This window comes from Salvia splendens, chromosome 17, assembly GCF_004379255.2.
Source record: "Salvia splendens isolate huo1 chromosome 17, SspV2, whole genome shotgun sequence".
NCBI classification, from domain to species: Eukaryota; Viridiplantae; Streptophyta; class Magnoliopsida; order Lamiales; family Lamiaceae; genus Salvia; species Salvia splendens.
Window position 1 is genome coordinate 1210315 of NC_056048.1, and position 17381 is coordinate 1227695.

General features: G+C 43.2%; 2 protein-coding genes across 3 annotated transcripts; both read left to right on the top strand.

Moving 5' to 3' along the window:
• Positions 1-1213: 1213 nt before the first annotated feature.
• Positions 1214-2620, top strand: LOC121774590 (protein trichome birefringence-like 41). Of its 2 annotated transcripts, XM_042171437.1 has the most exons (4): positions 1214-1255; positions 1346-1499; positions 2106-2264; positions 2331-2620. In XM_042171437.1, exons 1-4 carry the CDS (start codon positions 1243-1245, stop codon positions 2614-2616), a joined length of 612 nt encoding a protein of 203 aa, XP_042027371.1. In that variant the 5' UTR covers positions 1214-1242; the 3' UTR covers positions 2617-2620. The 2 variants fall into 2 exon arrangements, with proteins under 2 accessions (XP_042027371.1, XP_042027370.1); XM_042171436.1 differs by having other exon boundaries at positions 1230-1499.
• Positions 2621-14239: 11619 nt separating this feature from the next.
• On the top strand, positions 14240-16798 carry LOC121773831 (protein trichome birefringence-like 41). The gene is made up of 5 exons (XM_042170751.1): positions 14240-14493; positions 14585-14756; positions 15192-15370; positions 15466-15624; positions 16414-16798. Exons 1-5 carry the CDS (start codon positions 14240-14242, stop codon positions 16739-16741), a joined length of 1092 nt encoding a protein of 363 aa, XP_042026685.1. The 3' UTR covers positions 16742-16798.
• Positions 16799-17381: the final 583 nt, after the last annotated feature.

The following is a 17381-nucleotide window of genomic DNA, read 5'->3' on the forward strand; positions in this document are numbered from 1 at the left end:
ATTTTGGAGTTGTAAAGTGGTTATAGATATACTCAAAACAAAAAACAAATCGATTTTTATACTAATTTGGATTTGTTAATGTGGTTAATTAAAATTTACAATAAATTAATTTTCAATGTAAAATCTCAAAAAAATTTAGTAATGCACGTACAATTTATGTACTACGTTTATCACTACCCTTTTTGCTATTCGTTTTAACCGCTAATCAAACAAATTGAATAGGATTAGTAATTTTACATTATTTTATATTTTAATTAAAGAGTTATTAATTACATTTTGTATATTTTGTATGCCACATATATAGCTAAAGAGTTGACAATACTAAAGATATAATGTAGTATTAAATTTAAATGTAATAAAACTTTTATATTATGTGCAGATTTCAAATACTCCATTTTTTAGTAACATAAAACAATGTAGATACATTTTGAACTAATTAATAGTATTATTGTGAATCATTGTGGAGTATACTATAAACCATCTAGTTTTTTTATTGTGATTTCTATCACGAACTTATTTAGACAGAAGGTTATATTGAATTAAATTATTTTATCAGTTATATGTTATATCGTTCAAATAATAGAGTGCATCATATGATACGGTGACATTATTGTCATTAAATCGAATATACAAGTAAGATTATAATAAGCAAATCGGATTCTAATACTCCATCGGTCCTATAAAAATAGAGATTCATTCTCCACGAACATATTCCAATAACTTTTTTCTCTCAATCATACTTTACTAATTATACATTAAAACTCGCGTTGTCCCACATGTCTTTATTTTTATAGGACGGGGAGAGTATTTTACTTCGACTGTAAAAACATCTAACGTGGACCAGTTCAGTTGACTTAGTTTTACTCTTCGATCTGAAAGCGGAATGAAATATTTCAAACAGGAACGAGTCAGTAAACTCGAAATTCTAAACAAGCATTTGTGTATATAAATTACTCCTTTGGTTAGGATTCCCACGTTATATTTATAGTATAAATAGAAAATGGGACTCCTATTAACGGACAAAAATAGTAAAAGCGAGACTAAAATACGTTTTTTACTTTTATAGAAAAATATTACCACGGCATTATAAATGTGTTTCCGACACAAAAAGTCAAAAACATTTCATTATATATTGAGAAAGCACACAGACATATATCCTCAGAGAGAGAGAGATCTATTTGTTATCCTATTTCCTCTCTTTCTCTCTCTAACACACGTTGCTGTTTTAAGAGAGAGAGGGAGATGAGATTAAAAGGTATGTTAATCCTTGCAACTGCGATTAGCGTAGCATTGTGGCAATCCAAAGCAAATGCAGAGGAAAATAAATCATGTGATTTGTTTGAAGGGGAATGGTTGTCTGAATCGTCCGCACCGTACACTCTCTACAACTACGCATCGTGTCCGTTCATCCAAAAAGAGTTCAACTGCCGCAAAAATGGCCGCTCCGACGACTTGTACCTTAGGTACAACTGGCGACCAAACTCCTGCAACTTATCAAGGTGCCTCTTTCTCCCCACCATTTTTTTAACAATGGAGTAATGTTTTTGTTAATTTTATAAAAAATAATGATTATAATAGTCTAATCTAATAATCAAATTTATTTATATTTATATTATTATTATGATTCATTTACATTTTATTTGGAAATATAGTGACTTGACTTTAATAAATGATAAGTAATTGTTAAAATATTATGATTTTAAATGTGTTACTAAATTATTAGTTAATGGGATGATTTTTATTGGAATTGAAATTATGGAAAGCACGCGGGCATGATTAAATAAAAATACTCCCTTTTTAAAAATAGATCTAACGAGGTGTATGCTGATTTTAATAAACGTTAATTGTAATATTGTGGTTGAAAAATGATAAGTTGATGAAGAAATTGTATTGTACGATGGCGTCTATAATTAAAATGATTAATTGATCTACACAGCAAAAATGAGTTGTTTTGACAGATAAAATAGTGAGTTTTACTGAAGCAGGATCAGAAAAATTTAGTGGTAAACAACTGAAGGCGACAACAGCTAATATGGCAGGCTAGCTAATTCCATCTATATATGATGCATGACCAAAATTGTGGTTTGGATGCAACAATTGTGTAGGTGGGACTTCATCGAATTAGGGGGGCAGCTCTTCAAAGACATGGATCGCGTCCTCGCCTTCGAGAAAGCGCTCCACACGTGGGCCGGTTGGGTCGACGACAACGTGGACCCCACCACGTCCAAAGTTTTCTTTCAAGGGATTTCCCCATCGCATTACAAGTAAGTTTCACCCCTTCCTTTGTTGTTAATTTATTTAATGAATTATATGCATATTGTGACGAGCAGTGGGATCGAATGGAACGAGCCACGTGCGAAATCGTGCATAGGACAAAAAGAGCCCGTGGTGGGGCCCACGTATCCTGGGGGTTTGCCACCGGCTCTAGGGGTGCTAAAGAAGGTGCTTGGGGCGATGAGGAAGCCCGTCACGCTATTGGGCGTGACGGTCCTTTCGTTGATGAGGAAAGACGGGCATCCCTCGATTTACGGGCTTCCTTTGATGGACTGCAGCCATTGGTGCTTGCCTGGAGTTCCGGATACTTGGAATCAGATTCTTTACAACCTCATTGTTTGAAAGGTTGTATATTCATGTCACATTTTTACTAGTAATAAGATACTTAAGAAGGAATAATTAATCAAGATAGGTTGAGATAGATGGAATTAATAATCAATTCTTGTTTCGAGAATTAGTATATCTTAAAGCATATACTATTTATTGTCTGTATTTGAACGAAATTCTAGGATCCAAAATTTATACTAGCTTCGGAGTAATTGATTTTAGCACAAATAGTAGTGCATTTTTCTATTTAGTTGTTGATGGGGTACGAACTAAACCCTAATGGCAAGCCCAATAACAGTGACGGCCCATCAGCCCAGAGCCCAAGAAAGAGTATCTGTTCGGCACCAAAGAGTTCGGCACGACCAAAGAGTTCGGCACGACCAAAGAGTTCGGACTCAGCCTACAGCTTGGTAAAAGCCGACCAGTCAAGCTCTCCTCTCAGATCGGCAAGAGCTGATCGGTAAAGTCCAGCAGTTCGGTCTCAGCATTCGACCGAACTAGGAGTTGGTGGACTCACGAAAGGCCTCCACGACCTCCACTATACCCACGATCTATTTAGTGGTATGAAGCAGTTATTGAGCAGTTATTGCTCACCCACGATCTTGTTAGTGGGGCTGCAAACCACGATCCTAGTTCAATGTATAAATAGAACTTAGATCTGATAGAAAAGGGTTAAGCTCTCTAGAGATAAAATAGCATATAGCAAGTCTGTATTGTAAGCTGTATTTTCGCAGATCAAGCAATACAAACCTGCCCTCATTCCTCCCCGTGGACGTAGATTTACCTCAGTAAATCGAACCACGTAAATTCATTGTGTCATAATTCTCTACCAGCATTTACTAACATCAATAATTCGCTGATCCATCACTGGCGCCGTCTGTGGGAAGCAGAGAACAAAATTTGTGATAAAGCGAATTTTTGATCCATTTTTTCCACCCAAAAAATGCATACCAGATCGCAGAATACCCGTATTCCAGCCCGTGAGAACCAGGAGGAAGCCAATCCATCCCATAGGTCGGGAAAACAGCCTAGGGATAAATCCACCACCAGTTCTCATGGCGAAGGAACAAGCCGCTCCAAAAATCGTCCCACTGAGTCTTCCCAGCAGCCCGATTTGAATGAGGCTGTTAAGCAGTTTTTGGCTGAAAAGCAGGAGGAATTCTTAACCTTCCTGCGAAAAAGCCAAAAGCAGCCGGAGACGAAAACGACGGATTCTCCTTCTCCCTCCGCACAAGAAAGTCACTACCGCAGTAGTGTCGCATCTCCCAGGAGAAAGAGTCCTCAACCCCGACATATTCCAGCTCCTCCTCGGTACCGGAATCACAGGAGAACTCAATCTCCTCCATACCGACGAGATATCGGATTCGCCGTGTACGGAGCACTGAAGACTCCGTTCTCGGACGACATCACCCGAACTCCCCTACCACAGAACTACCGAACTCCGTCGATGACTTACGACGGGCTCGTGGACCCTCACGATTTCTTGGGGCGCTATCAATATAACATGGCGAACCAGGGTCTCAACGAGGTCCACATGTGCAAGCTGTTTCCCGAGCTGCTCATCGGGAACGCGAGAAGGTGGTTCGATAGCCTCCCCCAGGGCAGCATCAGATCTTACCGAGATCTAATGGATGCCTTCCACAGGAGGTTCTTTCAGAAAGCGGAAGCCCGAATCACTTCGGCTCAGCTGCTTTCCATTCGTCAAGGTCGCGACGAAAAAATTAGCGACTTTATGACAAGATTCCACAAGGAATGCCTGCAAGTAGACGATCTCAACGATCTGCTTGTCATCTCGGCATTCCAAAATGGAATCCTGCCCGGAGCTCTCTACAGGAAGCTCGTTGAGTGCGGTCCGCAGACAGCTCAGGAAATGTGGGACATTGCGGACCAGTACTCCCGGGCCGATGAGGCAGACCGTCGTAAACGGTCGTTAGACAGCTCATCGTCCCGAGGAGACAGAAGGAAGCCCGATCATAGCGATCAGGGGCATCCTCGCCGGACTCCATTTGAAAGAATTCAAAGGGCTCCGGTGCAAGACAGATTGGGACCTCGTCTCAATCCCGAGAAGCCGCCCGCTCAGCTCGTACCGCTGAACAAGCCGAGGGCGGAAATTTTCGAACTGCACTCTGACCTATTCGAAAAGCCAAAGCGGATGACGAAATCAGCCGCGCGCCGACCACAGGATAACTACTGCTCCTACCATCAAGACCACGGTCACGATACTGAGGAGTGCAGAAACTTGGCTGCAGGTATCGATGTTCTTGTGAAGGCAGGGACATTGAAAAAATACCGAAGTAAGCAGCCAAAGAAGAATAAAAAGCAGAGTGGTGCGAACTGCGCCCCTCAGGATCCGAAAAGGCAGCCGGATCCCGAAGACGATGACGAGCCGCAATATGATGGAGTAATCCAGACTATTGACGCGCTCCCTGCCGGGAAGACCAAGTCGTCCCTAAAGTCAGAACGCAGAGGCTCCAATCGAGAGGAGCCAACGCATAAAAGGCTGAAGCAGGACGAAGTGATTACGTTCTCGGCTGCTGATCCCGTCCCGGCCATCTCTCCTCACCAAGACGCCATTGTCATCCAAGCCGGAGTGGCAAACAAACTGATCCACAGGGTGTTTGTGGATACAGGAGCGTCGGTTAGCATTCTTTTTAAAGAGTGCTTCGACAAACTAGAAGTGGACCCAGCTCGGCTCAGTCCGGCTCCGCTTCCCCTGAAGAGCTTCACCCAGGAGGACACCCGCCCTGAAGGTATTATCAGCCTTCCGATCACGGTGGGGAAAGCGCCTACTAGCTCCAGTACGATGATTGAGTTTTTCGTGGTGAAAGCTCGGTCCCCGTACAACGTCATCCTGGGAAGAGACTGGCTCAACACAGTTCGGGCCGTTTGCTCCACCTATCACCTCACCATCAAGATCCCCACTAAAGGAGGGATAGCGGTCATCCGAGGTGACCAAAAGAGAGCAAAGGAATGTCTGCAAATTGCGCTTAGAAGTGCCGAGCAGTCAGATCGGCACCACCAAGCATAGCAATCACAGCAGCCGGAGTCAGAGGCGATGACCGAAGTCATACCGGAGCCGAACTCGATGACAGTTCAGCTGTACGAAGACGATCCATCCCGAACGGTTAAGATCGGCTTCGCGGGAACGCCCCTACTTCGGGAAAAAAACCATCCAGCTCCTCAAGGAGTATAAAGACGTCTTTGCATGGTCTCCGTTGGACATGACCGGAGTGCCCCCCGAGGTAATCACTCATCGGTTAAATATTGATCCTTCAGTCCGGCCGATAAAACAGAAGCAAAGACTCTTTGCGGCAGAACGAAATCAAGTCATCCATGACGAAGTCCGTCAATTATTGAAGGCGGATGTGTTATTCGAAGTGAAGTACCCTTCGTGGGTAGCCAATCCTGTCATGATCAAGAAAAAGGAAGGAGGATGGCGGATGTGCATAGATTTCACCGATCTAAATAAGCACTGTCCCAAAGATTGCTATCCCCTTCCGAACATAGATAAAAAAGTAGAAGCTTTGATAGGCTTTGAAATTTTTTGTTTTCTTGATCTGTACAAAGGATACCATCAAGTTTTAATGGATGAGATTGACGCTTCAAAAACGGCCTTCATTACTGATTTCGGCATTTTCGCTTATAAAAAGATGCCATTCGGTTTAAAGAATGCCGGAGCCACTTATCAAAGGATGGTAGACAAGCTTTTTCGGCACCTGATTGGAAAGGAGGTCGAAGTGTATGTTGACGATATAGTCGTCAAAAGCAAAAGCACTTCGGAGTACGAGCACAACCTCAAGTCCACTCTCAACGTGCTCAAGAAAGCCAACCTCAAACTTAATCCCCAAAAGTGTACCTTTTTGGTAGATTCGGGAAAGTTTCTGGGTTGTTGGGTTTCAAAGGACGGACTCAAGGCAAACCCCTCAAAAGTTCAAGTCGTTCAAAACATGGCAATGCCGAAGTCCATACATGACGTGCAAAGGCTAACCGGATGCATAGCCGCACTGAATCGATTCCTTTCTCAAGCAGCCGAAAAGCAACTGCCGTTCTTCACGGTGTTGAAAAAGGCACCAAAGTTCGAGTGGGGAGCCGAGCAGAAAAAGGCCTTTGACGAGCTCAAAAGTTATCTAGCCGAGCTTCCTATGCTCTCTGCTCCAACCGAAGCCGAAGTAATATTCTTATACTTAGCGGCATCGGATCAAACCATCAGCGCGGTGCTTGTACGAGAAGAAGGCCTAAAGCAGCTTCCCATCTACTTTACAAGCCGAGCATTAAGAGGTCCAGAAACAAGGTATCAACCACTGGAAAAGATTGCTCTGGCATTAGTAAATGCAGCAAGGAGACTGCGGCCATACTTCTATGCTCACAAGGTATGCGTCTTAACTGATCTGCCACTTCGGCAAGTGTTGACCAAACCGGAAGCATCAGGCAGAATCGCCAAGTGGGCTATAGAGTTGGGAGAGCACACAATTGAATATCTACCTCGGAAAGCCATCAAGGGACAAGCCTTGGCAGATTTTCTTGCAGAAGCAAAGTTCGATCAAGCAAGTCCTGTTATTGCCGAACAGAAGAATTCTGCCAATGCCGAACTAGCACAGCCCTTGGAATCCGAAGTAGAACCGCCGGACTGTTGGAGCGGATTCGTAGATGGAGCTTCAAACAAGATGGGAAGTGGAGCTGGTATTCTACTTGTCGCTCCCGACGGACACGAGGTAACCTACTCACTTCGGTTCCTATTCCCCACTACTAATAATGAAGCCGAGTACGAAGCCCTCCTGGCCGGACTCCAGTTAGCGCAAAGTCTGCTCGTCAAATCTCTCAAAGTCCATTGTGATTCACAAGTCATAGTAAATCACATGTTGGGTACAAGTGAAGCCCGTGACGAGAGAATGAAGAAGTATTTGGACAAAGCGCAAAGCATCAGCCGAAGTTTCTCCTATTTTCGGATAATCCGTATTCCCAGAGCGGAAAATAGCCGAGCAGATATCTTAAGTAAGTTGGCCTCAGATCCGAGCTCAAAGGCGGAAGAATTAATGCATCGAAGCATTGATGAAGCCGAGGTACATTCAGTATCCAGCTCGCCGAACTGGATGACGCCGATCTTGCAGTATCTGGATCAAGGACAATTGCCCGAGGATAAGAGAGAAGCTCGGAAGATCACGTGCCGAGCTCTTCGGTACGAACTTCATGAAGGAGTCCTCTTTAGAAAGTCTTACCTCCAGCCGTTATTGCGGTGCGTAGGACCAGAAGAGACGGACTACATCCTCAGAGAAGTTCATGAAGGATCGTGCGGTAGCCACATCGGAGCCAGAGCTTTAGCTAAAAAAGTTCTGAGATGGGGATATTATTGGCCAACCATGGTACAAGAGGCAGTGCAGCTCGTCAAGAAGTGTACGAAGTGCCAAATTCATGCAAATGTCCCAAGGATGCCGCAGACCGATCTGTACACTATGCAAAGCCCTTGGCCTTTCATGCAATGGGGCATAGACATAGTGGGACCACTTCCTCAAGCTCCTCGGCAAATGAAATTCCTTATCGTTGCCGTGGACTACTTCACGAAGTGGGTGGAGGCTGAACCATTAGCTACGATAACGAGCTCAAAGGCATTGGACTTCGTCTGGAAGAACATAGTGTGCCGATTTGGCATACCCCACATCCTCATCTCGGATAATGGGACTCAGTTCACCGACAAGACGTTCAAGAATTGGTGCCAAGAGCTAAACATTCAACAGCGGTTCACTTCGGTCTCCCATCCCCAAGCAAACGGACAAGCGGAAGTAACGAACCGGATTCTGGTGAAAGGGTTAAAAGCTCGGTTAGAACAAGCCAAAGGACAATGGGTAGAAAATCTCCCTCAAGTCCTATGGTCCTACCGAACTACACCCAAAACCTCCAACGGTGAAACTCCGTATAGTCTGGTGTACGGCACTGAAGCCGTAATCCCGGTGGAGATCGGCGTACCCAGTCCCCGAACTCTAAATTTCTCCTCAGAAATGAATGACGACGGACTGAGAGCAGAACTAGATCTCGCCGAAGAAAGAAGAGAATTGGCGTGCATAAAAGCAGCCAAGTATAAGGAGCAAGTAGCCCGGTACTATAACCAAAGGGTGAAAAAGCTTCAATTTCAAGTGGGAGATCTCGTCTTGAGAAACAACGAAGTAAGCCGAGCAGAAAAGCTGGGCAAACTCGAGCCCACATGGGAGGGTCCATATCGGGTGTCAGAAGTCCTCGGCAAAGGGTCTTATAAATTGACTCACATGTCAGGAGAACAAGTACCCCGAACATGGCACGTCTCCAACCTCAAGAAGTTCCACTTGTAAGAGACAAAGTCCGGTCAGTCTGTCTTGTGTCTAGTTCGGTCATAGGGGTACATGTTTTTATTTGTTTGTTTTTTTTTACTTGTATCTTTTACTTGTCGTTTTATAAAAGTTTAAAGTTTTTTTTTTTTTTTTTTTTTTTCTTTCGTCTTTTTCTTTTTTTCTCTATGTGTTTTGTCTCTATGTGCTTGTCGTCTCTTACAAATGGTACCAAGGTATATCGTTCTTTAAAGACTGATCCCCTTTTTAGATCGATTATTAAAGACTATTGTGAGTCCAAGCTTCTAAGGAGGATATAAGACCACAATTCAGCTTAACAAGCAGTCCGTCTGAAACGAACTGCAATAAGCCAACGATTGTGCGTCCAAGCTTCCAAGGAGGATACAAGACCGCAATTCAGCTTAATAAGCACTTCGTCTGAAACGAACTGCAACAAGGGAAAGTCTAATCCACGCGATAAAACTCGCCGAATTAGGACGACCAAGTTCGGTCAAAGCAGTTTACCTCATAAGACCGAGGACGACCATGTCTAGTCAAAGAGGTTTACTGCATAAGACCACTTCGGTTAACTGGGAAAGTCCGATCCACGCGATAAAACTCGCCGAATTAGGACAAGGGAAAGTTCGATCCCGGCGACAAAAATCGCAAAATTAGAACACAAACCAAGTCCGGTCAAAGAAGTTTATTTCATCAGACCAAAGACGAGTCCGGTCGAAGATGTTTATTTCATCAGACCAAAGACGAGTTCGGTCAAAGGTGTTTATTTCATCAGACCAAAGACGAGTCCGGTCAAAGATGTTTATTTCATCAGACCAAGGACCAAGTCCGGTCAAAGAAGTCTACTTCATAAGACCGAGGACAAGTACGATGAAATTTTTTCGCTAAGCTGTAAATACAGTGTTAGAAGCGAAAACAAAATTTCATTTATCAAATCTTGTTCGGCATACAACTCCGCTACCCTACAAAATGGCGTTACGCTATTACAAAGGACTATTCTACCGTCCAGGGTTGCTGAAGTTAAGCCACCTATCTGCAAAATCCTCTGGAAGCCGAGTTCGGTTGTTCCGAGCAGATGAAGAATAAGCAGGTCGACGAGATGCTATCCTCGACCCAACGCCTCTTCCCCGAGCCCGAGAAGTCCTAACACCTCGGCGATGAAGAGTCTCTGCAATAAGCATCTGCTGATCTTGCTCGCTCATAGTCACAACTCCTCGGCGAATTTCAGTCCGTCCCTGTCTTGACGATTCCGGTTGCTCCTGAGCCCGTTCTCGTCTAGACGTTTCCGGCTGTTCCGGAGTTCGTTGTTGACTTGGAGTAGGATTTTGAACAAGGGAACCAGAGGTTTGATCTGGAGTGCGAGCATCTGTTGGCACGATATGCCGAAGGAATCTTTCTATGGAGGGGCGCCGAGAAAGAACAATGTTGTACCGAGAAGCCCAACGCCGTAGTGATTTCACAACTTGTTGGCAAGCCGAGCTCTCCAGCGCATTGTTCCTCCGGAGTACAAGATATTCCTCCCACAGTTCGTCAACTCGACTCTGAACATCTGATATGGTCAATCCCCCGCGCACACGGATGTAATCCTCGTACGCAGTCCTCTCAGCAATGGTCGTATTCAGCTCGGCCTCCAGATCTTTCTTATCGGACTCTAAGTCCTTGATATCGGCCTCCAGCTTCACTAAACGAGCCAGAAGCTCGTCATTCTTCGTCTGATCGGCTATAGCTCTTCTCTCAGCTTCGTCTAAAGCCGAAGAGTACAGCCGTTTCCAGTGAAGTATCTCCATCTCCTTGAGTACAAAGCAGCTATTAGTTCGGCAGCTATACCGAGCAGATAGTAAAATACAACAGGAATAAAGGCGAGTACGAAAAGCTATACGAAGACAAATGTAGAGAATTTTTCATTCACAAGGAAAATTTTTTACACTATGGCTTCAAGGCCATTTTACAAGGAAGAAACTAGACTAAGAGAAGGGAGACGAAATCATACTCCGCCTGCTTCGTCTCCGGCTCCTCGGTCTGGTACAGCTTCCTTCTCCTGGGCTACCTCAGCCTCGGCCTCGCCTCCTGCCGGCCTCGCCTCCGCCTCCTGATCGGCCTCCTTCTCCGGATGCCCGGCCTGATCGACTTCGGCCTCCCGCTCCAGCGGCTCGGCCTCACCCTCTCCGTTGTAAGTCGAAGCGGGTGAAACGGGTCCCACGGAGGCAAAGATAGCCTCCAGGTTCTCGTCCCGATCAGCTCGACAACTCCGGACTCGGTCTGCAGAAAGCAGGACCGAAGATGAAGCGAGCTCCTCAAGGAGCGGCAGATTCTGAAGCCGAGCTGCTATCTCTCGGCTGTACAGAGGCAGCACGACGTCGGCCCCCTGCTCGCCCTTATCGGCAATTAGCCTTACCAGGCTACCGACAAAGGCCGAGAACTGGCTGCTCAAAAAGAGTTTCTCCGTGTAAACACGGAGAGCCTCCCCTTGGGCAACCACGGCAGCAGCATCGCTCCGCTTCGCCTGCTCTCGCTGGATGACGAGCTGGTTTTTGGCAAACTGAGCTTCATCCTGGGCCGAAATCCTAGCAGCTCTGGCCTTCTCAAATTTAGCCTCAGCCTGTTCGGCCCGATGACAAGCAGCCGCCAACTTCCTCTGCATCTCGGCATAGTCATTGGACGCTTTGGAGAGTTCGACGGCGACGAGCTTGGAGAGCATATCATTCCTCTGAAAATGGATAAGGAAAAAAGTTAACAGAGGGCACCAAAAATACAGGACAGAAGCCAAGCCAAGGAATCAAGAAGACAATTCACCTCGGCGAAGTCCGTGGGCCATAGAAATGGCTCACAGATATGCTCCGAAGGAGGCGCCAAGACCATGTCTTTCTCTGGCGCTCTCGGGGGCTTCTGGGTCTTCCCCTTCCTATTTGCCGAAGTCGACTCCGGCTTCTTTGGACCCGAAGAGGTCTTTTGCCTCTTCGGATTCTTCTCGGCATCAGGCGCCGAGCTGGTAGCCTTCTCTCTCTCCGGCTCCACAAGCTCGGAGGACTTTCTGATAGCCTTATTCAACATGAACACTGCCAAAAAGCAAGAAAGCAAAGTCAGATTTTCTTCGTTAAAGCAGTAGAGCATAAAGATAAAGAGAAATCCTCACCCTCGGCCTCTTCGTCCGAAGACGAGATGTCGAACACGACGTCGCCCTTGACGAGCTCAGACTCCGTGTATTGTTTCCTAACTAGGGGAATCTTGTTGAGCTCGCCGTCGAGCTCGTCCAACGGTTCAGGCCGAGGGTGACGGATAACGGACTCCGGCCCTCTCCAGGGAAAACTAGGAGCCGCGGTCCTATCATAGTAGAAGAAGCGATTTTGCCACTTCGGCCACTTCGTTTTACAAAAGGCCCTAAAAGGCTGTAAAGGGATCAAGTAAAACCAAGACCCCTTCCTCTTAAATTGAAAGAATTTAAGGATCGCCTTCAAAGACAAATCCCTTCCTAACCTACGGAGTTCGGCAGCGAAGGCCGACAAGTGCCTCCAAGAGTTCGGAGTCACCTGGCCTAAAGGAAGCTGAAAAAAATCTAGTAAATCTATAAAGGCAGAAGGGAGGGGGAAACGAAGCCCGCATTCTAAGCAGGCCTCGTACACGGTGACGTAACCCTCCGGCGGGGAGTCAGCCCTGTGATCACCGTCAGGTACCACCGCCTTCCCCCCAGGAAAAGAGTATTTTTCGTAAAGGGATATCACAGTATCCTTACTCAAGATACTGTGAAAATACTCTACGGTCTTCTCCCCGGATTCTTTCTGGCTAGAAGACCCCTTACCCCCTTTCCTAACGCTACCCGACTCCGAAGAAGAAGAAGAAGACATTTTTCTTACTTTTGAAGGTGAAGATAGTCTGGAAAAAATTCTTGAAAGCGGAGAGAGAATTTTCGCAAGAAAGAGAGTATAGAAGACGCAACAGCAAAAGTGCTTCAATGATGAAGAAAGAGCGTATTTATCAGATACGGGAAAGATTTCGAAATCGTTGCGCCGTTTCGAATCCCACCTTTTCAGGAATCAACGGCCGGATTTTACTGTCGCATTTAATGCAGGCATGCGCTAGGCACGTCCCCTGACGTCAGCCTCCCCCTTACCGTTATCCAGAATGCCGAAGTGACTCACCTCGCCGAAGTGATCCACTTCGCTTTTCGGGGGGGGGTAGTGATGGGGTACGAACTAAACCCTAATGGCAAGCCCAATAACAGTGACGGCCCATCAGCCCAGAGCCCAAGAAAGAGTATCTGTTCGGCACCAAAGAGTTCGGCACGACCAAAGAGTTCGGCACGACCAAAGAGTTCGGACTCAGCCTACAGCTTGGTAAAAGCCGACCAGTCAAGCTCTCCTCTCAGATCGGCAAGAGCTGATCGGTAAAGTCCAGCAGTTCGGTCTCAGCATTCGACCGAACTAGGAGTTGGTGGACTCACGAAAGGCCTCCACGACCTCCACTATACCCACGATCTATTTAGTGGTATGAAGCAGTTATTGAGCAGTTATTGCTCACCCACGATCTTGTTAGTGGGGCTGCAAACCACGATCCTAGTTCAATGTATAAATAGAACTTAGATCTGATAGAAAAGGGTTAAGCTCTCTAGAGATAAAATAGCATATAGCAAGTCTGTATTGTAAGCTGTATTTTCGCAGATCAAGCAATACAAACCTGCCCTCATTCCTCCCCGTGGACGTAGATTTACCTCAGTAAATCGAACCACGTAAATTCATTGTGTCATAATTCTCTACCAGCATTTACTAACATCAATAATTCGCTGATCCATCAGTTGTGTACTGATAATTGTTCCTGCATCGGAATGACTCACCTGCACAACTCGATTAAATGTTAGAAACAAATAATGCTAGAAGTATTTCTACTTAGAGAAAATTGCTAGACGAATCTTGAATTTTGGTTAAATCCTAGTCTATTCCGCAACTTTCAAAATTAGTTATCATTAAAAATTATGAACTTTATTGTTTACTCAAATTTTTTCACAAAGTATAATTTGGGTGAAACTGTAAATAAGCAACCGAAATATAAAAGACACAATAAATAGTTTTATACGTTCAACGTAATAACTTAATTGATATGGCGTTTTTCTCCTCCAACTAATAAATCGAGGTTCCATTGTTTCAATCATTGATCCGCCAACAAGGCAATGATGAGACTTACAAGGGTCCATCCCATTTTGTCATTCCCTTCAAGTCAATCCATCCATTATTATTCCACCTAGCTCTAACCAACACCACTTCACACTCCCACACACACTATATATACACACACGAAAAAATATCCATAGACAACATAAATCTCACCAAACAATGTCACACATTGCAACATTCTTAACCATCACCCTCAAATTAGTGTTTCTCACTTTCACATGGTTTCAATTATCATCCAGCCTTGATGTGGGCTGTGATTTATTCCAAGGCACTTGGGTGGCCGGTGCCGGCCCTATCTACTACGTTCCGATGTGCCCTTTCGTCGACAAACAGTTCGACTGCGCCGGAAACGGAAGACCGGACAAGGTCTACCTCAAATACACATGGAAGCCCAACAACTGCAAATTGCCAAAGTAAGTGTGTGTGTGTTTGTTTGTATATAATTAATTATAATAAATAGATAGATAGTACTAATAAGATCAAAATAAATTTGTTTTCTTTTAGATTTAGTGGGGTGAATTTTTTGAGGAGGTTTCAAGGGAAGAGAATATTGTTTGTGGGAGATTCCCTTAGCTTGAATCAGTGGGAATCTCTTGCATGCATGCTTCATGCATCGGTTCCTCAGTCAAACTACACTATCAAAAAGACAGGAGGGGTTTCCACGTTTTACATGCCGGTAAAATTTTAGATTATTGTATGATCTAAGGTTGTCATTTTTATTTTATGTATGTCATGCTATATATGTTGATATGATAGTCGCGGATCATACACTGAACAATGGTATAATTTGCGACTCGTCATCAACATATATATTGCTTGAATCTACTAGATTGATACAATGTGTGTTCGATCCATGCAATATATGTGTTGGTGACGGTCGCAAATTACAAACCTGTTCATTGTATGAATAGTCACATGTCATACAATAGTACGTGTTGATGATAGACGCAGATCATACAATGAACAGTGGTCCATATTGGACATGATCGCCTTAATTACGCCAAATTGATGTAACATTGTTGGCGATTTTATATTTGATTGGCTAATCAGAATTGAATCGTACCTGGAAATAACCGATTAACTGTCTAACCGCCACTGTTTGCATTTGCAGGAGTACAATATGTCGTTGATGCTATCGAGGAATGCGCTATTGGTTGATTTAATTGTGGACAGGAAAAGGGGGAGGGTTTTGAAGCTTGATTCGATCAAGAATGGGAAGTCGTGGAAAGGGTTTGATATGCTTGTGTTCAATTCATGGCATTGGTGGGTTCATAAGGGAAGACAAACGCCGTAAGAAGAAGTGATTTTGTTATTTTATTTTATTTTATTTTGTGTTAATTGTGATTTGAGTTCTTTTATTTAGAATTATATATTGATTTGGTTAGGTGGGACTACATCGAATTTGGTGGTGAAGTGTACAAAGACATGGATCGATTGAAAGCTTACGAGTTGGGGCTAAGAACATGGTCCAATTGGGTGGATTCTAACATCAATTCGTTAAAAACTAGGGTTTTCTTTCAAGGCATCTCACCTACTCATTACAAGTACAATCTCTCTCTCTCTTTCTCTCATCCACTCCATCTCCCTATATAAAAAAGGCGAAATTTTAGTGATAATGTGATATTGAAAAAGTCCTAGACAATTATAAGAGGTAGTACGAAATTGTAGAGAATGAGATTTGTATTGTTAGAACTACCAAATTGGAAAATGAAGACTTCTATTGGTAAATAGTAACGTGCCGTTCGGTGATATGATTAATTATTATATACGTAACTATCTATCTAGGATTAAGTTGTGAGACTCGATTTTATTAACCAACATAATACATATTTAAACATGAGATATATTATTGCAATCTGAACATCTTAGATTATTTTTTTGCAACAATAATTTTAAATTACAAAAAGTCACTTTTAATTTCGATCACACTATAGCTTATATTCATATAAGAATAATAATAATTATTATTCTATACATGCTATAGCTTTTATTTATAAGAGTAGTTATTTTCATGTAAAAAACCGTAACTAGGAATTATAATAGCATCACATTTAAAATAGTAATATTTGCTTGAAGCTTATAACAAAGGAGAGTATAAAAGTTTTACTGTTAGTTGATTACTACACCTAAACGATTTTAATTTTATTTCCGAGCAAGAATACGAGATCACATCCCTCTCTCTTTTATTCAAGATATTTATTTTACAAATGACAATATTTTATAATTTTTTAAATGACAACATTATTAGTAGTTGAAAAAAATTTAGTAGTTTTCAACTTTTTTAAATATATTTAAATTTTTGCATCCGTCACTGACCGTATCTTCCTGTACAGTGGTACTAAGTGGAATAATGCATCACCGAAGGGATCAACTTGCTACGGAGAGACAAAGCCGGTCCGCGGGTCTGTGTACCCTGGGCCGGATCTGCCAGCCGTGGCAGTGGTAAAGCGTGTGTTACGCAACATGACGACGCCAGTGCAGCTGTTGGACGTGACCACGCTCTCGGCGCTGCGGAAAGACGGCCATCCGTCAGCATACGGCATCGGCGGGAAGAAGGGGAACGACTGCAGCCACTGGTGCCTCGCTGGCGTGCCTGATACTTGGAATCAACTGCTCTATGCAACTCTCCTTGCTAAAGGATTTCATTTAATTCCAAAATAGTAAAATTTTCTCATTACTTAAATTTTAAAAACATTCTTTTTTCTACGTGTACATGTTGTTGAGACGACTAACTGTAAAATCAAAGAATGTATTCATTCTTTCATTGATTTTTTTTTAAAAATTATGAAAAACTCAATTTTTCATCCATAACTAGTACTATCCATAAATGTTTACATCTCTGATTAACAATATGAGTTATAAACGAAAAGTGTAAAGAAATTAGGTTATTACTTGAATCAGGCAAGGCTAAAATTTTATGCATTGGAACTAAAAAAATAAATGAAAATCATTATTACTAATAACAACTAAGCTAAAATAAAATGAATAAAATATAGTGTACTAGTGTAATTTCTTTTACCCCACTCTTGAAGAAGGGATGCCAAATCTAGGTCCGCGCCGTGGTAGCTACCATATATTGCCTTAATTGCTAGAAATTAATAGTATGTGAATTTTATCAAATTAAAATATTACTAATACAATTTCTATAATACTATAGCAAGGTGTGATATTTAAAATTATTACTTATACGTCTCACTATATATAAACGTGCTTTTTTTTATTGTCTTACTATAAACAAGCCATTTCATTTTTTTTAAATAACACTCTTAATTTTTCTTTACTAGTACTTTATTTTTTTAAA